Source organism: Sphaeramia orbicularis, chromosome 17 (assembly GCF_902148855.1).
Source record: "Sphaeramia orbicularis chromosome 17, fSphaOr1.1, whole genome shotgun sequence".
NCBI lineage: Eukaryota > Metazoa > Chordata > Actinopteri > Kurtiformes > Apogonidae > Sphaeramia > Sphaeramia orbicularis.
Window position 1 is genome coordinate 22,794,480 of NC_043973.1, and position 23,736 is coordinate 22,818,215.

General features: G+C 41.1%; 1 protein-coding gene across 1 annotated transcript; it reads left to right on the forward strand.

The window, feature by feature from the left end:
• The first annotated feature begins 1,944 nt into the window (after window positions 1-1,944).
• nyap2b (neuronal tyrosine-phosphorylated phosphoinositide-3-kinase adaptor 2b) lies at window positions 1,945-21,136 on the forward strand. Its single transcript, XM_030160125.1, has 7 exons — window positions 1,945-2,931; window positions 5,322-5,523; window positions 9,500-9,819; window positions 13,104-14,180; window positions 16,833-18,152; window positions 18,588-18,691; window positions 18,798-21,136. Exons 2-7 carry the CDS (start codon window positions 5,345-5,347, stop codon window positions 19,080-19,082), a joined length of 3,285 nt encoding a protein of 1,094 aa, XP_030015985.1. The 5' UTR covers window positions 1,945-2,931; window positions 5,322-5,344; the 3' UTR covers window positions 19,083-21,136.
• Window positions 21,137-23,736: the final 2,600 nt, after the last annotated feature.

Below are 23,736 nucleotides of genomic sequence, written 5' to 3' on the forward strand. Positions count from 1 at the left end.
CCAGGCATCTGGCCCAGGGCGCATGGCACTGTTTTAGTAAACAGTCATTAATGTGACAGTGTTACAATATTAGCAAGTGTAGATGTTACAATGTGCCTGATTACTAACAAGCCAAAATGATTTATCCATAAAATTGATCATTTTTCCTGTTGTACATTTGGACTCCAGTTAAAATGAACCATATTAGAGCAGTATGTCTCTACACACAGCTGAGACAGCTAAGTGTGTCAAAATGCAGTGTGCCACTAGCAGACAGCTTGTTCCTGTTACTAAAAGAGCTTGAAATTCCTTATTAGACAATGCAATGCCTCTTTAAGAAAACTCAAATAATGTATTCAGGTGACAGTTTGGATACCCTTTTATGTCTGCACATCAGTGTGTACATGAATTCAAAACTTAGGCACTGAATTTTATTTCACCCTCTCTTCAGTCCCTCTGGGAGTGTCCTGTACTGTTCACAAAACAAAGTACTGTTGTGCACATAGGTGGAAAGATTTGTTTAACCCTTTCACCCCTCAGATATCCTCACTGTCTGTGTTCATTGAACTCTTATGGGATCTAAATACTTCCTTTGAGATTGTATAGCAGGGTCATAGACTGAGGTCAGATTGAAGCTTTTTGTGAATGTGCATGTGTACATGTGCGTGTGCTGAGTTGGTCTAGATAGAGTGATTTGCTTTGTGCATGACCAGTCAACCACATCCTTTACAATAGGCAGAAAAAGGGGTGACTACCTTTTGACAGAGCATTTTATCTCAGTGAGATCATAGCAATTGGCTATTTATGGCAGGCGGTGTGCTGTCATGAGATAATCATTTAGACTGGGAAATAATGTTTGGTCTAATTTGAGCATCCTTTACTCCTTTTCTCACTGAAAAACAAATGCCTCTTCTGATAATTATCTGCAATCCTGCATAGTGGTTCAGCACTGACCCTTTTAAACTCATCAGTGTGCTGTTGCTCTTTTGAGCTCTCCCTCCCCTTGCCTTAAATTTTAACAACGCTATTATCCCCTTCTCTAAAGTGACCATGACATGTTTGTGAAAACTGCTTTTGGTGTCTCCAACCTCCCTCTCCAGTATCCGTTTTTTTTCCCCTGTGAAGAGTGGGATAGAACCAGAAATAGAAGGAGAGGGGGGGAAAGTGAGGGGGAGAGATAGGCAGGGTTAAGAGAAATGGAGGGGAAGGGTTGATGAAAACAACAGATCTCTGCTCCCTAATCCTTTTGTGTCGACGGTGTTAATCCATCCGACCAAACCCAGCCTCCCCTGTTCACCCACTCCACCCTCCACCCCCCCATCCCCAAACCCTGCTTATGCACCATATACCAGGCGCTCCCACCACATAAACAACCGACAGCACTGCTGAAACCAATACTCATCCCCTAGACAGTCATGCAGGCACAGTAGCTGAAAAACATGCAACGCAGATTCAACTCTGTCCCTGTTTTAATCTCACTCATCTCTGTGGCTGCTGGGAACAAGCCTCTGTTATGGGCTGCTTGCTTTATGCAAACATATTTTAATGTTTGGCAAGTCAGTATGTGCATATTGCAGATTGTGAAGTTGTTCCTTTGTAAAGGTGTTTTTGCTGACATGTATTTGCTCCCTTTTGTTCTGCTTTGTTTTGGCTACTGTAAATGTAATGAATGCACTTGAGACCACCACAGTGTATTCTCTGCAAGTGTTTTTGTGTCGTGGTCTTGTTTACGAGCTGTAAGAGAGAGGGGAGGAAGGAGGGGGGGGCACTGGGTAGGCAAGCGCAGTGGTTGCTGGGGGGGTGGGGGGGGTGTCTAATGAGGTCACACCCTGGCAACCCATAGGCTCCTCCCACAACCCCTCACCCCCCCCGCATCTCTCCATTTGGCCCTGTGTGAGCATGCCCACCCACTCAAACCCCCCCCCCTCGCCCTCTGACAGGCAGAGCTCTCCGTGGTGCTGAAAGAAGAAAAACACATTCCACTTACAGTGCAGACGCAAAGGGAAGGCAGACGATACACACGACACAAAAGAATAAAATTTGAAAATATAGAAGGAGATGGGTTTACAACTGCTTGAGAACATGCGCTAAAAAGTACACAGGAGTAATCGGAAGGGAAGTGAGAGAGGATGACGCACTAGTGTAAGGTGGCTACAGTAGGCAGTGGGCGTGTTCTTCGTGTTGTGATCTATAGTTGGGAAGCCCGGTGTCATCTGCCTGAGCACAGACTGACTGTACAGCTCTGTGAACGAGCAGGACAGGCAGAGCGGACAGGGAAGACCAAACCTGGAAATACACACCACTCTGCTCTACCTCGGTCTCAACCTTCAACGCTGGATGAGGATTCCGTTCCTGTTTACCTGTGCAACAATCTAAAGAATTTTTTTTTTTTTTTTTTTTTTTTTTTGTATTTGGAGCTCAAGAAGAGACATTACGGGAAATAGATTTTTTTTTTTTTTGTAATTTGAATTAGATATACTGTTTGTGCCTGGTCTGCCACTACAAGAGGAGTTGAAGTGGAGTTTATGAGTGTGTTAGTGTGTATTTGTGTCATGCTTCCAGTTGCGGGTGCGGTCTGTTGCTATGCTGCACCTTCCATCTGTCTCTAGCATGTGCAGATGTGTGGAGCAGTGAAGCTGGCATCTAGTTTGGAGTATAGCACAGTCTGGACTGGAGGGGTTGCATCTCCCCTTTCTCCTCAGGGGAGGGAGCCTTGGGCTGGGCACCCAATGGCCCAGCTCCCCTCTAACACCAGCCTTATCCTTGGTCACAGGGACTCCTTCTAGCAAGTCAGTCAGTTGAACTGTACAATGGATGGAAGCCTATGTGGATTTAAGAGGAAATGTGCACTGGTGCTCCAGCATAGGTCAGAGTTCACTAGCGTGCACTGGACTAGTCAGGGGAAAACAGAAGACACATTGGTCCACAAACCAGCAGGGACACAGCCCCATTGTAAGTATGCATCCTAACTCTTGCTCAAAAACAGTGATGACCCACAAACTCAAAAAGAATATGCTTCTAAATACTCAACTTTTACACATCACACTGCACGTGAGGATATTTGCTACATCTTAAATACACTACAAATAATGCAGAAGTCCACAGAACAGCCAGACACATTGCTGCCAAATGTTGCACCTGTGCATGTCTGGGTTTACAGGTTAAGCTTGGTCCACTGCACCGCACTGACGTGTGTGTGCACACGGGTGTGTATGTGTGTCTGTAGGTCTGTGTGTGTACATGTCACTAAACTACTGTCCCTGCAATCTTTTTGACACTGTGTCTTTAGAATATCCATGCTGCCATTCTCTTGTGACACAGTTGCCTGGAAACAGAAACGGTGTGCCACTTTCATTTACTTTTATAGCAAAGTGCTCGAACTGTTGCAGCGGTTGTCAGAGGGGGCAAGGAGGGACAGCAGACACGAGACATGAAAGAAAACACTAAAATGCTTCAAATGAAGTGCAGCGAATACAAAGCAAAAAAAACGGTGCTTGGTACCTGAGTCAGAAGGTTTTTATGGAAATATCCAAATAAAAATTGCATCTTGCATATTAATTATGAGAGGACAATTCCATTTGAAAAAACAAAAAAACAACATTGTGATAAACAAGCTGATTCCAGTGCAGAATGCTGCTGCAGGCTTACAGGGATTAGGCAGGCAGGCTTAATTCAGCTCAAACACTGTTTGAACTGTGGCTTCCAACTGCTGCACCCTTTACACATTTAAGTGCTACACATCATTTCTCCCCAGAAGTCAAGATTTATTTTGCTTGTACAGCGTCAGATCTCTAACTATACCTGTGCAGTGGTGATAAAACCAGATAATCTGAAGAAAAAGAAAAATCCTACACCACATGACAGCAGTGTACTGTACCCTAGTTTGAACCCTGCTCTGAGATGGTGATTCTGTCTGTTGGCTCTTATCACTCCTGTCCTTTTGCCTATAAAAAGCTATGTGAAGGAGTGCTGAGGGTGTGCAGTAGGAGCCCGGCAGATAAACCCTCTGACCCAGGCCCCATGCTGGACTTATTCATAGACAGACATGAGGTAGAGGGATGCTGATGATGGCCAGACAATGGCCGGTCTCTCACTTGGCCCTACAATCTCCATCTGGCTGCCCTCCAAACCCCCCCCACACCCTCTCCTCGCCTCACTGTCCTTGCCTTCCTACACACACATGCACACACAAATGCACGCACAAACATACATACGGTTATCACAAACCCCCTCCCCCTCCCCACGCACACTCACACTCAGTGCTTCTCTCACACGTAAACAAGCATGAGTCTTAGGCTGATCTGAAAACATTGACCTACATAAAAGCATGCACTGTCTTCTTCTTTCCCACAATTGGTCTCTCCAAAATTTACGCTGGGCTGTTGCACATAGCAAATACCATGTTGCATGCTCTTGCACACATGTCTAGGCTGTACATGCATGAACACTGAATCACATCAGCTTCTCCATGCTGCATTTGGTTAGCTGGAGACTATGCTCTTAAACAGATTTTCCTTTAAGAGGTGTTATTCCCAAAGTGAATGGCTTATTAGAAACAGCTCTCATAGAATTATCCAGACACTTTGAATTACTGAATGCATCAGTGATGATTTGTTTTGATTACTGAATGCATCACAGTCATCATGATGCATTCAGTAATCAAAGCAAATCAAAAGACAGCAAAAATATACAATATATTTTTAGTCTGTATGACAGTTTTTATATGTAACACATGCATCAGACTGGTAGGATTGGTTCATTTCATGTGTGTGGCAGTTCCCTGGAGTACTCTATTTTCACATCTGAGCCCTGTACATATTACAACTGCAGAACATGAAAGATCTTTTTCAGGCTCATTCATTTGGTTTAAGCCAGAAAATGTGCAAACACAACTGAGAAAACGAGCAGGCTCTACTGATTCACAGCCAATAAGAAAATGATAAACAGACAAACCAAGGGATATGTGTAACTTTAGCCAGATTGTAAGTGTGTGTATGTGTGCATGTTTACAGTGAATGAATAAAAACAGAAAGATGTTACAACCCTCCAGAGAAAATCTGTACTCTCGTTGACACTGGATGATGCAAGCGTCACCACCAACATGAACCTTTCATATGCCAATGATACGTGAAGACACAGTGAGGAACCTTTAAAACAGGAGGATCACTAACTCTGTGCATGCATTATGGGACTGATGCAACATTTCTTCATCAGTTTTCATCTGAGACTGACATTGAAAAGTCACATTTGAAAGAACTGCCACTCACACAATTCCATGTTACTTTTAATGATGATGTTTATATTATAAATTAATGTGTGTCTTTTCTGTCCCATATCCTCAGAATGCTGTGGAAACACTTGAAGAATGATGAGCTCCAAAGAGGAAGAAACTATACGTTTTTTCCAATACGTTGAAGAGAATGGGCTGAGAGCCTACAACGGCCTTGTAGCTCAAAATTTGGACCACGCCAGGAATGAGAGAAATAGGACATTCCTTCAGGAGAAAAACGATAAGAAGAGAAAACAGGAGGAAGCCATAAGGAGGTAGGAAGAAAACAGACACATAAGTGGTTCACAGGGGAAACACACAACAGATGCATGGTACACAACCCTATTAAGATGATATGTGTTTTCACAGAAATCATGTTTTAACATTGCATTCATTTATGAATTTTATGAATCAGACTCATTTGTGTTTCAGCAGTAATTTTGCTTTGTGAATGCAAGAATGTCACAGGCTTCACTTTAGAGAAAGACTGTAAGGAAGTGGGACAAGTGGCCAGAGGGTCCCCATGGCAATGGCAGGTTGCCATATTTTGGGGATTGCCAGCATGGACTGGTGCACCCTATGATCCACGGAGGATAATTAATTCTCACTTTTAGACTTATTTGGGACTTGTCCTTGGATGGAGGTCATCGCTGCTCCATTTTTGAGACAGACAGCTTTTAGAATTAAGAAGGAAAGGGGTGCGCTGGTTTTAATGTGAACATGACACATTTATTGAGATCTCATGGTCTATATTTAGTATTATCTAACTGTCCCAGAAAGAAAGTTGATTCATTGTCAAAAAGTTGTGTTAGAGCATGAGAAAATGTAGCGTTTCTACCTCATCACATCATATTTCCATTTGTATCTGACCTCTTTTTCTCTTACGTTATGATTAGTTACAGCATTGCCACTGTGCACAGCCATGGCACTGTGTGGCATCCCAAAAGTTAAGCAAATAAGAGGCACGCACTCGCAACGTGACTAGCACGTGGATACGGCGTGCTTGTGTTGTTGGATGGCACGACAGGCTCTGTGTCGGTAGAGATGGTAACAGGACATTTGCAGAAGGTTTTGGAATGTGTTGTGTTATCACTTGGAAATCTTTTGGAGTTTTTTTCCATACCGATGGTAGCGTAGCAATGATTTGAGCTCCACGAATCTTAAATCTGCTTCTTTGTCTTTGACCTAGTATAACACAATCTTGCCTTTTTTTAAGACTCAGGACTGATGATATATAAAATAATTTCATTCTCTTATGGTTGTCTATTCTTTTTCATAATCAGACTGTATCCTGAATGAGTCTGAGAGACCAAGTGTTAGCATAGTCTCTGACAAAAGCAACAAATCTAGTACTTGTGCTCCACTCTGATGGTTGAACAGTAAATCGAATGACATTGTAGTGAAAGCACAGAACAGTTTGCCAGGAAAAAGCTTCTAACAAAATGGTTCAGTGTTATCGTGAAATCTAAATATCTGTTCTTTATTTGTTTGACATTGTTGATGTATTTTAGCAGCTGTTGGGAGTTTTAGCTGTGCATCAGATGATTATATGATTTGACTTTGGGGGCTGAGCATTTTGGATGACCAGATGTGGCTCTTGACTTTTTTTTTTTTTTTTTTTTAAATCCAAGTACATTGTGCATATGCATGATCACAGCTGACTTTGAGTTGAATTTCTAACATATCATAAATGTATCAAAGTTAGAATCCAACAGTACACAACTGGAAGAATTTTTTCTGCTTTTAACAGCCTGAAACAGTCATGTATTGGAACTTAGTGAATGCTCCAGGATGGGGTGATGCCTGAGGAGAGTGGCATCTACTGTCCTGCTATCTTTTCACTGTTTCTCAGCTGTTGCCAAAGCTAAAATATTAATACACAGTCACTAGAGGAAGAGTCTAAAAAATAACTGGATTTTTCATGAGGCCTATAAGTAGGTCAATGAGACGACCCATTTTTACAGTAACTTACTGAGACTGACAGAGAGTGTAAGGATACATGTGCTTGAATTTCTGTATGCACAAGCATGTTTGTATACATTTATGTGCATGTAACCACAGGAAAACAAGATACATTAGCGTATGAGAAAGGATCTGAAAGAACAAAGGGGTTTTGGGATTGTGTGCAGGAGAGAAAGCTTGTTAGAGCAAATGTGTTTAAGAGTCGGGAGAAAAGGAAAAAAAAAAACCTGTTAGAGGGAGATTAAGTGTGAGCGCAGGAGATGTGTTCTGCCTGGTGACAGCTGGAGCAGCCGTAGGCCAATCAGATCGCCACGTTAGGTTTGAGTGAGGCGGGCCTTCCTGCCGGCTGCTATCTGACTTTGACTCTTTTTCTTCAGTTTCATCAGAAGTTAATTCACACACACTGAGACAGATGCCCACACATCCACTTAAACATGCATGCATATTTATAATGCATGATTCATTAATATATACACACTTTCTTTTAGTCAGATTCAGATATGCATATGAATTCTGCACTATAGTTTTTGCTTTTTTTTTAGGTTTTGTGCACATACTTGTAAAGATGCAGGCATTCACAGAAAACATCCTTGTCAAGATCTTTTAAGGATTTTGTCTTTTAGGATTCCTAAGAGTGTTTTGTTTGTGTCTTTGATGGTTTGTTTTTCCTGTCACATGATATCACAGTTAGAGTCGAAGCTGCCCGACAACAAGTCAACTCCAACTGGTCCAACTGCACCTGTGGTCTGTCCTCTAGCCAATCACTGGGCAAATAACCTATAAATAACCCAGTCACTTCTTCTCCAGTCACACCCACACACATACACACCATTCATGTATATAGAGAGAGTGCAGTCAAAGCAGATGCACATGCAAACTATACATAAGGGAGACACTGTTTGTACTGAGCTGGAGACACCTGTAGCCTCCTGCCCAACATCAAGATTTACAGATTTTTCTGGTTACACTTTAGATTTTAGAATTATATTTTATATACAGTATACATAGATATATATATATATATATATATATATATATATATATATATATATGTATATGTATATATATATATATATATATATATATATATATATATATATATATATATATATATATATATATATATATATATATATATATATAGTCATTTTATGAGAAAGACTTCTTTATTACCTTTCTTTACTCATGTTGACAGTGTGGCTCTACAGGTTGCTGCAGGCTGCCTCATACTGTGGAACCACTGTAGTCGTTAAACAAAGTAGTGATTTGCCTATGATGTCCACATGCCAACGTGTTGAGATGTGCACGTGCACTTTATTATTGTTGTGTGGTAACAGCTGGTTCTGTGTCTGGTTTCTATGGGTACCCTGTTGCTAGGCAAAGTTAAGCCCCTGACCAATGAACCCACCCTACCAGGCGCCTTCTGTTCAGCAGCTGGCCGGGAGGGAGTCAGAGTCAGCAAAGTCACACAGCAAGGGGTCACACACAACAGACACATAAACATACACACCCACACGTGTGCACACAAGTACACAAGGTGGAGATTTGTGTATCCACACATGCAAATTCATCCTGTTTCATGCCATTTGTTTAAACATTTAAATCTCTGACATTAAACTTTGTATCATCACGATATGAAAACACTACAGAGATCAAGCATGCAAACATTGTGACCTCATTATGTCTTTTGTTTCCCTGTGGATTTGAGCCTATTTTACTAAAAACATCCAAAACATCTGGCTCATTTTCTATGTGATACAATGACATACACACAACCCTCTTTTTCCTCCCTTACCACACTGCACTCAGATGTCATTAACGCTCCATTCAGGCCAATCATCCATTTATCGGGATTGATTGTGTACAGGCTGGGGGGACTTCCACGGTGTCATTATGTGCACAATGTGTGAACAGCATCGGCCATACCCAGGGTTAAACACAAATCAATGCTTTTTGCTGAAAGAGTCTCTTGTTTTCAGTGACACTAACACATCTGTTATTGGTAACGTCTGATCTTTTGGATTACCACTAAATCACTAGCTCAGAACAAAATGTGCATACAGAACATAAATGGAAATATAGTGTGTTGATGTTGTATGTCAGGTTATACTATGTGATACTTTTTCTGACCTGGGAGAACTATTGCCAAAGTTTGTGTCACCATGTCTCTTTTTTGATATTTTACTTTATTTCAAGTGGTTTATTTTGTTTGTATTACACATAAAAGCATTTTTTTGTTAGTTTTTTTGACCCTTTATCCTTTCTATCGTCTTCCTCTTTGTATTTTAGGACGGGTGAGGACATAGCAACTGAAGGCAAGCACTTACGCATGGGCTCTATTACCATGCCAGACCCCCAGGAACGCATGCCCTTACCACACCCACATGCCCTCGCCTGTGGGCAAGGTTTCTCCGTACGCTCCCAGTCACTCCACTCCGTAGGTGGTGGGAACAGTGGGGGCGGAGGAGGAGAGGAGGAAGTGGGAAGTCCTACCTCTAGGAAGCAGCCCCCACCCAAACCAAGGAGGGACCCGGCCACCAAGCTGAGCATGTCGTCTGAGGCGGTGGACCACAGTCCCATGTCCACCTGCCGCGGGGAGAGATGTGATGGTGAGTGGCGGTGGCACTTCCCACCAAACTGCTATGCTATATATAGCTGTTCTCCGCAGTGTCCTCCTCAACTCTGTTTCTCCTACAATGACATGACATGTAGCTATCCCATGCATGCCTCACAGAAGTGAAGTATGCATTGAATAGCATGTGGCATCTATAACTACAACAAGGTTAACCTACAGTAACAGACACATACTGAGCACAGCAGACTACAATACAGCGAGGGAAAAAATCATTAGACCACTCTTGTTTTCTTCTATTTCTTGTTCGTTTTAATGCTTGGTACAACTAAAGGTACATTTGTTTGGACAAATATAATGATAACAACAAAAATAGCTCATAAGAGTTTAATTTCAGAGCTGATATCTAGCCATTTTCCATGGTTTTCTTGATAATAACCAAAATCACTTAAGTTCTTACATCAATAGCTATGACACTGTACTGCCAAAAACAGCGCTTTTAGGCATTCCATATTTTCATTTCTGTCTGTTTTAGTCACATGATACACACAGGAGTTAGTAGTTGATGGCAGAACCATTGTTTTTTGATGACTTTTGATTGTCTAATAATTTTTTTCGCAACTGAAGGTTTGGGTCGGGTATTAAGATTGCAGGTTACAGGATAGTAAGATTGCAGTAGATAGCCAAGTAAGATTCTTTTTAAGTATTTGTTTTTCTTAGTATATTCAAAATCGTTATATAGTTTTCAGAAATGGCACAGTACAGTCTTTGGCTCAGTAAATTTCTTAGGCTTCAAATTATCTACAAATTTCTATTGCTGAGAGTTATTCATAAGGAGCAATAGCTGTCCATTGTACTGGAACTTAACTCCAGTCACTTTGCTATAATGCATGGGCTGTAATCTTACAGTACGCTACAGCAGGTTAATAGTTTTGACCATCACTTATCTGTGTTGCTCTTAGGGATGTCTAATCCTGGTCCTCCAGAGCTACTATCCTGCATGTTTTAGATGTTTCCCTCTTCCAGCACACCTGACAGTCGTTATCATGCTTCTGCAGAACTTGATGATAGGCTTATCATTTGAATCAGGTGTGTTGGAAGAGGGATACATCTAAAACATGCAGGATAGTAGCTCTGGAGGACCAGGATTGGACACCCCTGTTCTTAGTTAACATAAAAAAGGCATATGTGTCTAGACACTTCTGTCCCCTCGCATAAAAAGAAATATCTAAATGTTATATTTCTTGTGCTTTATCAAGATCCCTGCAGTCTCCTGAAGCAAAATAAACAAATGCAGTATAATCTGGCCATGGATGAAAAACAGAATGTAATTATAGTACGTTAATTTCAGAGTGAATAGCTTCAATAACAAGGCCAGGAGTTAATTAAGCTAACCTTGTTTTTTCCTTAACAAACTATAATCCATTTACTGCAGTAATACTGCTTCACCAAATGTGTTTACAGAATATATTTCAGCACAAAATCATATGAGCAAAATGATACTTAATGCAATAAAACATAAAGATAATAGTAATGTGTGAGACAGGTGGGTGTGAGAGCAAAGAGATTCAGAGGTTGCGGTAAGCTTTGACTCCATTTCAATTTGGATGCTTGGTTGCCAACGTGATGTTTAGGGAGTCGCCCAGCCTGGCTCAGATTGGTGGGGATCTCTCTGTGTGCACACAGATCTTCCTGGGCACCACGGCAACCATCCCACAGAAACAAGACCCCCTGCAGCTCAGCCAATCACAACATCTCTGAGCAGCATGAGCCAATGGGGCTCAAGAGATGCTAAAGTCTGAGGCTCCGGAGCCAATCACAGTGCAAGTGTGGGGGTGTCCCTGGATGAGGGGAGGGTTGCGTGCTCTGTAGCTGGTGCTGTAGCGGGAAGGGGAGGAGCTTGTCAGAGTAGAATTCATTCAGGAGGAGCGATTGACCTAGATTCTGTTTCCCCAGGAGGAGAGGGAGGGGGAGGGGGTTGCGGGTAAACACATCCGCTATAGGGGGAGGGGGAGAAATAGAGAGAGGAGAAGAGAAGGGCCGGCGAGTAAGAGATGTTTGGAGGGATGGATTCATCGTGAACAGATTCAACATGCAAACCTGTTAATCCAGTGCATTTGGCAATTGTAGAATAGAGGCATAATAAAACTATTGTGTGTATGCTACAATATGCACATGCGCACTCAGAGAAACAGAGTGAGTATGATCTACACAGGTTCCAGAAACACATCTGGACTGAACCAAATCTTAAATTAACACCTTATTAATTAGAAGCCATGGAAAGAAAATATGGAAGACCTCATCAAAAACACTGATAGATAAAAGGTATACAAAATAAAAAGCTTATTTATCACATCCAATATCCATCATCATCTGCTGCAAATCTTCTCCACATACATTTTAGATGCAGCTAAAAATGAGGTAGACATCAGCAGAGTTAGATGTCCATTTTCCGGAAATGGACAATTTTGTGTTGTCTAATATGAGTGCATGGCTGTCCCAATTTCCCTCTTAGAATGTGTAGGAATGTGTCGTGCACATGTGCATGTGTGCGTGCATGTAGTGATGGTGGTGAGTCATATAGTTACGGGAAGTATGCGTGTGTCTAAGCCATCTGGCATCTGAATTATTAAAGGTGTAAAATCTGCAGTTTTAAGATTTCAGACATGGTCCAGCTCTTAACTACACTTATCTCCCCTGCCTATCAGAGAAAGGGACACTCCTATCTAAACATCTTTGTGTCTGACCTAGAAATACACTGCCAGCAACCCACTACTTTAGAGCACTGCCTACTGCGAGTAAACTACCATTTGCGTAGTAGTGTACAGTAGTATCTAGTTAACGTGAACACTGTGCCATAGCCTCAATGCACCACATCTAAAGCGATTCACACTGCAATGCTACGTCACCACTATCAGAAAGAAGCTCCACAGTGTGTGACCCAGATACTATACTCACATACTGCTACGCTGCTATACATGTGACCTAGAAACATGCATATGCCTCAACTATTCCCACATATCTGACTCAAGATAGTGCTCTTAGCTATAAACATTGACCTACATCTGACCCACAGAACTGCATGTATCTCAATATTAATTGTAAGTATTAACTTAATGAATGCATGATTGAGGAAAAGAGACATTTTTGCTAAATTTAATATTACTGTGTGTATGACAACAACAAGCTGCAAGAGTATTCCAATGAACACAATGTTTTTTCTCTCAAATTATGACCCAATCTTAGTCAGAGGGACAAATTTTGATCAGTAAATATAGATGTATCTTAAATAATTTACCTTTTTTCCTTTTTATCCTTTAGCACCTCAAGGATGCAGTGAGGACTGCAGGAGGGTGCCACCACCCAAACCCAAGAGGAACCCGAACACTCAGCTCAGTGTTTCCTTCGATGAGTCCTACATCAAAAGCCACAGTAGCAGTGGGGTTTGTCCTTCCAGACCTCTTCACCATGTCACCTCACCTTGCGAACGCAACCCCTCACCGCCACAAAGCGATGAGAGCCCTACAGATGACTGTGAAGATGAACCCGTCTACATAGAGATGGGTGGGATTGATATTGGACCAAGAGAACCTCTTAAGAGTGAGGACGAGGAGCCTGGAGAGTCTGTTTATGAGGAGATGAAGTACCCAGTTCTAGATGATATGGAGTACCGTACGGACCCTGTGGGATGTCGCTCTGCGTGCCCAACCCCAGCACCCTATGACCCTGAACCTCTCAGCCGCTGTTCTACACCTCGAAACATTCCCCTCTGTGACATTCCAGCACCTTTTCCCAATTTATTGACCCATCGACCTCCACTGCTGGTGTTCCCCCCGGCACCGGCTCAGTGCTCACCCAATTCAGATGAGTCTCCCCTCACACCTCTAGATGTAGCCAAATTACCCATGCTGGAGAACCAGTCCTACAGCAAATCCCCCACCTCCTCTACAGAACCTCCCTCCTCTGCACATATTCGCAGGGAGCTCACTGCCACCCCAACCCTCACCGTCTCTGGGCGCTCCTCTGCACCTCCTCTACCTTGTACCCTTTACAAATCCTCCTCCTCATCCTCCTATCAGCGCAGCCACTCTGCTTGCCCTTCGCCGGTCAGCATGGGCCGCTGTCTCACCCCTCTGAGCCTCATGCGGACGCCTCCTTTCGATGCTCCAATGCCTTTTCCTGGGGGTCTGCCGCGTAGTGCCTCTGCTACCCCTCATGGCAAAGGCTCACCACCTCAAGACTCTGTAGGTCGACTCCATGGCTCTATGCAGAACGTATCAACAGGGCGTTCACGGACACCAACCAGCCCACTGGACGAACTGACCAACCTGTTCACCACAGGCAGGAATATGCTGAAGAAAAACGCAAGCGGCAGAAAGTCTAAGGAACCTGGAGAAAGTGAGTAGTTTGTCTCATTAGATTTGTGTTCAGATGTAGTGAGGCAGTGGTCCGGAAAATGTTTAATCGTCAACTTTGTCATTGTGTTTTTTAATAGCAATTTGTACTATGCGTAGATACTCAGAATACAGTATACTTTCCGGTTAGACTACTAATATGGCAGATGTAACATTTAAATATTTTTTCAGTGTCTAAACTAAATTCTGGAGCAACTTCAGTGTCAGTTCATGCATCAGCCACAGTCTAATTTATCCTTGTTTTAGTAACAAAAGTTCAAACATGCAAAATTAGGAAGCCTTCCATGGAATGTATCACTTTTACGGGGCCATGCAGGATGTTTGGGGACTCCTTTCAACCTTCCATTTGTTTAATCTAGAGCCAGCCGGCCAAGTCAGATACAGATCGTATGATTTAATCTGTGGGGATTAGAGAATAAAACGGACAGCAGGACTCTCAAACCTACTCATGGCATTAGGCCATCAGACAGTATTACTTTTAAATATGTAAACATCACTTTTAAATACAGTTAGCCATGCCATACTCAAGACACTGCCAAAAGCAATTCTGAAGAAAAAAAATCTCTTAATGACAGAATATACACATTGTTTTAAGTTTTCTATAAAATTGTAAAAAGCCTCACACTCTCAAATGGTGATTCTGGTATTAGCAGCTTTATCAGCTACACACAAATTAACAGTTTCATTCTCACAATATAGAAATGTGCTTTAAAACTATACTAAATGATACAGAAAGAAGGTTTTTTGAGGTGTGAAGAATCAAATAATATTATAGAGACATGTTATGAATTTCTTGAAAAGGTTTTTTTAAATAGGTTTCATACAAATTAATAGAGATGGCTGAATTAAAATTGATATTAAAACTCTATAGAAGCAGCCTGCCCCCAGTGCTGTGTAGGCTGAAATTTTAAATAATCAAATTAAAATCCTTAATGAAATCCTGTAAACCAGATTAATTCAGTAGTTTTTGTATAAATAAATGCATAAAAGAAGAGAAGAGAATCCACATCCTTGCTTGACACTCTTAGCAACTACAACATAGCAACAGTGGAAGGAGGAAAAATCCCTGTTTCTTATTTGCAGATTCCCTCCCCATGGGTAATGCAGCCAATCACAGCTCGGTTCATGCCTGTCTACAGCCGAGCGTGGAGCTCTTGATGGGAATGGCTGTGGCTCTGAACTCATATCTACACCTGATCAAAAGATTTCACTTTTTCCTTTCTAACCAATCAGCACGTACTCTAGTTTAGACTAAGCCAATAGGGTTAACTCTGGCAGCTGAGCTAATGGGGATTTTTAAAGCTCTTGCTCTTTTGACTTCAATGAGCTACACTTTTTTCCAGATGGTTACTACATGTGCATTTTTACTGATTAATGTTAGTAGATGCACGCCTTGTCTTGATTATATGGATGAATTTAAATTGGAATTACTGGCTCATGCTGAGAGCTGCATGCTTTAGGTAAGAATTCCCAGAGACGCCTGAACAATAAGCTATTTGACAGTGTTTAGTTCTCTGAGCCCATATGGTTTGTAAACAGTTTGCATATGCAATCTATACATTAAGGGCAGCCTGTGTTAACAGGTCGTTCTAAATTATTTACTTTACAGTATATTCCAACACCTGTGTGCGAACACCACATGGGGCTAAGAAGCTGACAGGTTGTGTGTGTTGCTCTGTGACAGGCTGCTAGCAGACAGCACACCTGGTGTAATGAGCACATAAGCACAAACGAAACGCATGAATGGAGGTTAATTTATTCCCCATTTCTTTTCTTTTTTTTCTGAGGCAATAGAGGCAGCAACAGCTACCCTGACCCACTTACCAATCGCTCACCACACAAGCACACTGAGCATGCACACACTCAAATGGCATATACATTATGACATATGTGGACATGACAGGGGTTGTTTGTGCATGGTCCTGTATGTTAACATCTAACCCAGAACCATATATAGATGTAGCCTATGTGAAAATCAATCATGCACATACATTTTTTATTTGTGCAGTGATTATTTATAATGTCTCTATAGGGCACTGAATTGCTGAAACCTATACGGTTGTTTAGTAACAAATAGGCTGAAAAAGCTAAATATATGTCAGATACCTCCATTTATCAGTGCATTAGGATGTATCACAAAACATTGCACACAAAAATATATGACCTATTTAAGAGTATATATTATATTACTACATATATAAGGTGTTTGTGAACAACACTGCACATTTATGAGTAAAAGGAATTGGATTAAAATTGTGAAACAGCTGCATTAGAATCTACTATGTTGAAGCCTTTTGAAAGCCTGCCAGTTGTACATGTGGCTGCCTTAGTTAAGAGTGACCCCTACTGGATATTTTATGGTATGGCAGCAACTGGGAGCAGATAAACCTTGATTTTACATTGACTGTATGTTACAAACATGTAATCAGTGGTTTGTATTTGGTCGGCTAGATTCATATTTAGATATTTGAATTTTATACATATATATATATATATATATATATATATATATATATATATATATATATATATATATATATATATATAAAAGTACAATTATGGATGAAAAGCATGATGCTGACCAATACATTTGACCTCTGATTTTTTTGTTTTTCTTTGTCTTCTTATTTTTCAGCTGAGTCTAGAAGCAAGTCTCACAGCGAATCCAAGCGAGAAGGCAAGGAACGGCACAGCCACAGTCACAGCAAGGAGTCTAAGCGAGAGTCCAAGGAGCGCCACAGCAAAGAGTCTTCTCACCGGAGGGACAGAGACAAAGACAGAGACAAAGACAGGGACAGAGATAAAGACAGAGATAAAGAGAGAGACAGAGATAAAGATAGGGGGTGCAGCAATATAGAGCCGCTGCCACACAGACGTAACAGTAAAGATAGGGGGTTGGAGGCACCAATTGTCCGCAGGGATAGCCGGGACCAGGGCTGCAGTGGACCAGAGCCCGTCCTTGTAAGGCGGGACTCCAAAGACAGGGGCTGCAGCTCCTTAGAACCCATCCCACTGATAAGAAGAGATTCTAAGGACAAAGGGATTAGCAATGGTGACATGATGCCGAGGCGAGACAGCAAAGACCGGAACGGGGGACATGGACCGGAATCTGTGTTGAGACAAGATAGCAAAGACAGAGAGAGAATGCTAGATCAGCCGCCTGAACTGTTACCAAGACAAGATAGCAAGGACAGGATAAGGAATGGTGTAGACTGTAGGCATGAGAGCAGGGAGAGACTGCAGGATAAGCCACCTGAGCTCTTACCACGGCAGGACAGCAAAGAGAGAGCCAGGAATGGTGTGGACTCTAAACAAGAAAACAGAGATAGGCCACCTGAGTTTCTACCCCGACAAGAGAGCAAAGACAGAGCGAGAACTGCAGTGGACTACAGGCAGGATCATCGTCCTGATTTGTTACCTCGACAGGACAGCAAGGAGAGAGTGAGGAATGACATGGAACACAGACATGAGGGTAGGGTAGACCAGCCACCTGAGATCCTACCCCGGCAAGAAACATCTAGAGGCACTAACAGCAAGGAAAGAGGGGGCTACAGCACTGAAACCAAGCATGATGGGAGAGATAGGAACTGCCCCAATGGAGGAGATGTTCCTCCCCCTCTTCTGCCCAGGCAGGACAGTAAGGATCTCAGCAGAACTGGCCTTGAAGTGAGACGTGACAGCAAGGACCGAAGTCTGAATGGTTCAGATCAGCACCATTATGATGTTAAAAATACCAAAAGCCCTACTGCAAGGGAATATAGGGGTGATAAAGAACGAGGATACAGACCAGATGGCACACCACGGCGAGATATCAGAGCAAATTATAGCATGGACCAATCAAAAGCACAAGAAAGAAATGGCAGCACAGTAGCAGGGCAGCCTTCATCCACAACAACACCTACGCACCATGGAAGATCTGCTGGTAGCCCACCAGTGGCTGTGGGAACAGGAAATGGTAAGGGTTAAGACCATATTCCTCAAACCACTCAAGCTATAACTATGAAAAACCATTACAATCACACTTCCTCTACCCCCTTGAATGAAAAATACAAAACTTCTTAATATGCAAATATTGTGTTAAAGTTGAATAGTTTGACACAGATGCTACTTTTCCTCAAGTTCACTTGAGTGATTGTTTCAGGTTCTCATGTTCCACTATATATTTGATTCTAATTGGCTCCAAAATATTGTGATGTCACAAATTGACTCCACCTCCCTCATCAGATGAATTAAAAACATCCTGACAGTGTCAAATAATCAAGGGTGTCATTCTGCACGCTGAAATTCAAAGTTCATAATATATGTTTTTGAGTGTTGTGTACATCAAAACACAAAATATCTAACTTTTTACTCTCTATTACATGTAACTCAGCATGTTTTTCCTTTACAGATCTGAAAGCAGCACTTAAGTATAGCCACTCACCTTCAATGCCTGCTAACCCCTCCCCAATGGGGACTCCACAAAGAAGAGCAGCTGAGGCGCATCAGAGTCAGGTCTGCAAATTTACTGGTTACTTTCTTCTTCATTAGTATTTTTGACTTGTGTAGTTTGTATCTAACATTGAAGTCAGTCTCACCGTTGCTTTGACTCTTCCCTCAGATGCCCCAGATGCCGTGGATATGTGGTGACACCACCATGCTAGAGCAGATTGAGAGGAAACGCACACTCTGCATGGAAATTCGCTCTAGACAACACCCACATCTGCAGAGATCTCTGGAGAGGCCTCCACCTGACAGGAGTGACGACAAGCATCAGGAGCGGAGTCAGTGCAAGCAAGAAAGCACATCTGTCCTCCCAGGCTGGGGGAAAAGCAACGGGGCCAAAAAGATCCGTCCTCCCCCATACCCTACACAGAAAACTGTGTTCTGGGACACAGCCATCTGACAGTAACGACACATTTAGCACCTCCCTACTGCACAACCCAAAATTACTCACTCCCTCATTCCTCTGGGTTGGACTGATTGTCCCCTGCACATCAGGGCCATCAGAACAGCTCCTTAGAGCACCAGGGGGGTTATACTCACTGATGTCAAAGGACAATGGTGGATACCATAGCAATATTTATGCTCGTTCAGGTTGTCATGTTTTCTTATCATCACTGGTGATATTTGATATTTTTCTATTTCCTGTGACTGGATTCTTGTAATATAATTAGTAGAATAGATATTTGATGAATAGATATTTTCTAAATCAGATGGCAATTAAAAAGCAGCTTAAATTATGTACAGTAGATGTAGATGGAATCTAATGTTTGTTTTTATGTTTTTTGTTTTGGTTATTTTACATTTGAAAGCATAATCTATCAATACTTGTACTGTAGTAGCATAATTTTCTTATGCCCAGTTCTTTTTTTGTGCTCAAAAGCACTAAAACGAATGGACGATTCAATTCTGTCTATATATTCTTTACATTTTCACTGTTGTATTGTAAATTGAGGAGTTGCGTCAACGTGCTTTAGATTCCAGCGCCCTCCATGCCTGGTCCAGTTTGTTCTAGAATGTACAACAGTCAGTCCTAGAACAAAAACAGGAAACTTTGTGTGCTGCAGTTTGTATTTTACAGTAAGAAGCTGTGTAGTCACTGTGTCAAAGCCTTTTGAAGCGGTTTAATCGTTTTTTTAGGAAAAACTGTTGGCTGGCATGTTATAGAGGACAGAGAAAGTGTGAAATGTTTCTTCTGTATACACTATGAGGGTGGGTTGGGGAGGTAGTAAATTAGAACATACATTATTAACAGTATAATTTGCAAAACCAGCCAAAGCCTATTAAAGCGAGACATGGGTGTGGTTGCACTTTGGACGGTTGGTTATTTGAAATGGGGTTGGTGGCAATAGCTGGTGAGTACCAGTGCCCTTACTTTGCCATGCACACTGCGAGCACCATGACACAGTGTAAATACTTGATGCCAACAACCAGCCCGTACAATCAACACCTGAGCTTTTAGAACATTTCTTAATTTTACTGCAGATTTTAATAGCCATATGCACTTGCTTAAGAAATAACTTTCGAGATTATGCTTATATATGTATTTTTGAAAATGTGTTGAGTAGAGAGCTGTGCCATGGAAGTTTTAATTCATTGGCAGATAGGTAAAGCCTCAGGAGACTGGCTGTGTGTGACATGCAGCCAAATATGATTGGTTGTCTCTGATATTATTCCCAATTCAATTGGCTGGCAACCATTTTTGAGATCAGATTGTACAAGGACCTATAACATGGCGACAGCTCTGCTCAGTTACAAGGACAAGGGTTGCACAAGGGCCTACAAATCTTTATTTAAAAAAAAAAAGTAGTAAAACTGCACTACCCATCATCCTCCATCACATTTAATCAGGCTGGTTACATTCATGTCCCTGTCCCCCTGCTCTCTCCCTCTACCTCAGCCTCCTACTCACATCATCTAAATTGGTTCTCTTTTGCACACTAAAATGCAATGTCTACATTGCCAAAACAGCATGAGCTGACAAAGGAGCTAGCCCTCAGAGTGCAAGTGCAGTACCCCTTTTCTGAGAATCAATGTGACAGAGGTCCCTCTGTATTGTACCTGTATGTGTGTGTGTGTGAGGGAGAGAGCTGTGCGTGTTTGTGTGTGTGCGTGTGTGTGTGTGCCAAGCTACACTGTATGCAAGTTGAATCTTTAAAATGATTGTTTTAAGACATTCACTTTGCCCTCTTCATAATGTTGGTGGGTGGAGTTTGGAAATGTAATAATGATGATGTACAATCTTCTTGTGTGTATAAACGTGCACTGTGAAAAGGTAGAGAGAGCACCGCACTGTCAGAGTCCTCTGTCTTATTGCACTGAGTGTTCTCTTGTTTTGCGTATAAAAAAGAAAAGGAAAAACATGTTTGAGGAAAAAAAGTACTGTATTCTGATTGTCACTTGGGTTCTGTTGAGAGAAATAAATAAATATGAACTTGAAACCCGCTATGGAAAAAAGGCCTCCAGTTGGAATTATTCACCTTGTTTTATCTTGGGATTTTTGCATGTTTCAGTTGGTGTTTAAACTGTCAGCTGCTGAACTTTGAATGACTCGTATAAAAAGTTTTTCTTTTGCATTTTAATTAAGAAAAGTTGTCAGTATCAATCACACATCTCTCATGAAAGATGAAAATATAAAGATACAATTTTATTTTATTTTTTTTTTCAAATATCAACCACTTCTTATCAAAAATAGCACCTGATTTTAAACAAATAAAGATACAGTGTTGGCAGCATGGTAAAAGAAAGGCTATTGTTACTGTTCATAATCTTAGCAAAAACAAACGTATAGAAGGTAAAAGGGCTTGAAAAAAGGTTTAAAATGTATTGAGGCAAGTTAGGGCAAGGCAGGTTTATTTATATAGCACATTTCATGTACAAGACAATTCAAAGTGCTTTACATAAAACATTAAAAGCATTCCAGCAGGGAAGCTATAAAAAGTATAGGCATGAGAAAAAGAACAACAGATAAATAGATAAAACATAAAAACTTTAAGCTTAAAAGAAACAGTGCAGATCTGAACTTCTGAATAAAAACTCTACTCAAATGCAGCTGAGAACAGGTGGGTCTTTAACCTGGATTTAAATAAACTGAGTGTTTCAGCTGATCTGAGGTTTTCTGGGAGTTTGTTCCAGACATGTGGAGCTGAATGCAGCTTCTCCGTGTCTGGTTCTGACTCTGGGAACTGACAACAGACCGGATCCAGATGACCTGAGGGGTCTGGTGGGTTCATACTGGGTCAGGAGGTCACTGATGTATTTTGGTCCTAAACCCTTCGGAGCTTTATAGACCAGCAACAGAACTTTAAAGTCTATCCTCTGATGGACAGGCAGCCAGTGGAAGGACCACAGAGTTGGACTAATGTGGTCCGCTTTATCTGGTCTTAGTGAGGACTCTAGCAGCAGAGTTCTGAATGAGCTGCAGTTGTCTAATGGATTTTTTAGGTAGACCTGTAAAGACACTGTTACAATAATCAAGCCGACTGAAGATGAACGCATGGACTAGTTTTTCCAGGTCCTGCTGAGACATCAGATCTTCCTTTAGATGTTCTTAAGGTGATAGTAGGCTGATTTTGTGACTGCCCTAATGTGTTTTTTAACCCTTTCATGCATGAATTACAGGGTGGGGAAGCAAAATGTACAATGAACATTTAGTTGTTTTTTCTCAGCAGGCACTACGTCAGTTGTTTTGAAACCAAACATATATTGATGTCATAATCATACCTAACACTATTATCCATACCTTTTCAGAAACTTTTGCCCATATGAGTAATCAGGAAAGCAAACGTCAAAGAGTGTGTGATTTGCTGAATGCACTCGTCACACCAAAGGAGATTTCAAAAATAGTTGGAGTGTCCATAAAGACTGTTTATAATGGAAAGAAGAGAACAACTCTGAGCAAAACTATTACGAGAAAGTCTGGAAGTGGAGGAAGCAACAAAAAACGTACCAAAGCTTTTATTAAAGCTCTCAAATCCAAAATCCTAAAGGATCCAACCAAATCCATGAGAAAAATGGCAATTGAACTTGAGGTAGAAAACAAGACCGTTAGAAATGCAGTAAAATATGATTTGAAGATTTAAATTCTCATGACTTTCAATAAACTAATTGGTCATACACTGTCTTTCAATCCCTGCCTCAAAATATTGTAAATTTTGCTTCCCCACCCTGTATGAGGACCTTAGTCAAGATATTTTTCCTGAGTGTTTTTATTCCTTGAGACATTAAAAAAACAATGCAATTGAAATAGTTTTTATAAACCCATTTTTCATGGAATTGCAAAAATGTCCACTCAGCTGGACAGCATGGATTTAATTTTTGATGCAAAGAAACAAGTATTTACTGATAAACTGTGTGAAAACTATGAAATGAAAACATTTTAATGCAGATAATCTGATGTTTTCTCACATTTTAACGAACACAAAAACTAGTCATTACTCACTTCATGGAGATAATATCCAAAAAAAAAAAAAAAAAAAAAACCCACAAAAACCTGTTAATTACAGTTTAATAACAATAACAAGCAATTGATTTACACTCAAACATGTTTGTGCAGATCAGGTTTTATCAAGAACAGTTAAGTTACAGTAATGGTATGAATTGCAGTGTATGGGATGGTGCATGCACTGCAAAAATCTAAATCTTACCAAGTGTATTTTTCTCATTTCTTGTCAAAATATATCATCACACTCAAAATAAGACATAATCACCTAAAGAGTAACATTTTTTGTTTAATTCAAGCTAAAAAAAATCTGCCAATGGAACAAGTGAAAATCATCTTGGTAAGATTTCTTGAAATAAGATTTTGCAGATCTATTGTCTACAAATCAATTCTTATATCTCACTGAAAAGTTCCTCTTTAGGTGATTATGTCTTATTTTAAGTGTGATGAGATATTTGGACTAGAAATGAGAAAAATACACTTGGTCAGAGTTAGATTTTTACAGTGTGAGTGTCCACTGTGTTGGCTGATTTGGAACTAAAACAACAAAATCCATGAATATACAAGAGAACAGCTGTCCACTGTAGTGACCACTATGCATGAAAGGGTTAAAGTT

Bases quoted from the DNA above. Each gene is read 5' to 3' on its own strand.
- nyap2b (XM_030160125.1), top strand. From the start codon at position 5,345: ATGATGAGCTCCAAAGAGGAAGAAACTATACGTTTTTTCCAATACGTT. The intron at 14,181-16,832 runs GTGAGTAGTTTG...CTTATTTTTCAG, and splicing joins GTCTAAGGAACCTGGAGAAA to CTGAGTCTAGAAGCAAGTCT. The intron at 18,692-18,797 runs GTCTGCAAATTT...CTCTTCCCTCAG, and splicing joins CTGAGGCGCATCAGAGTCAG to ATGCCCCAGATGCCGTGGAT.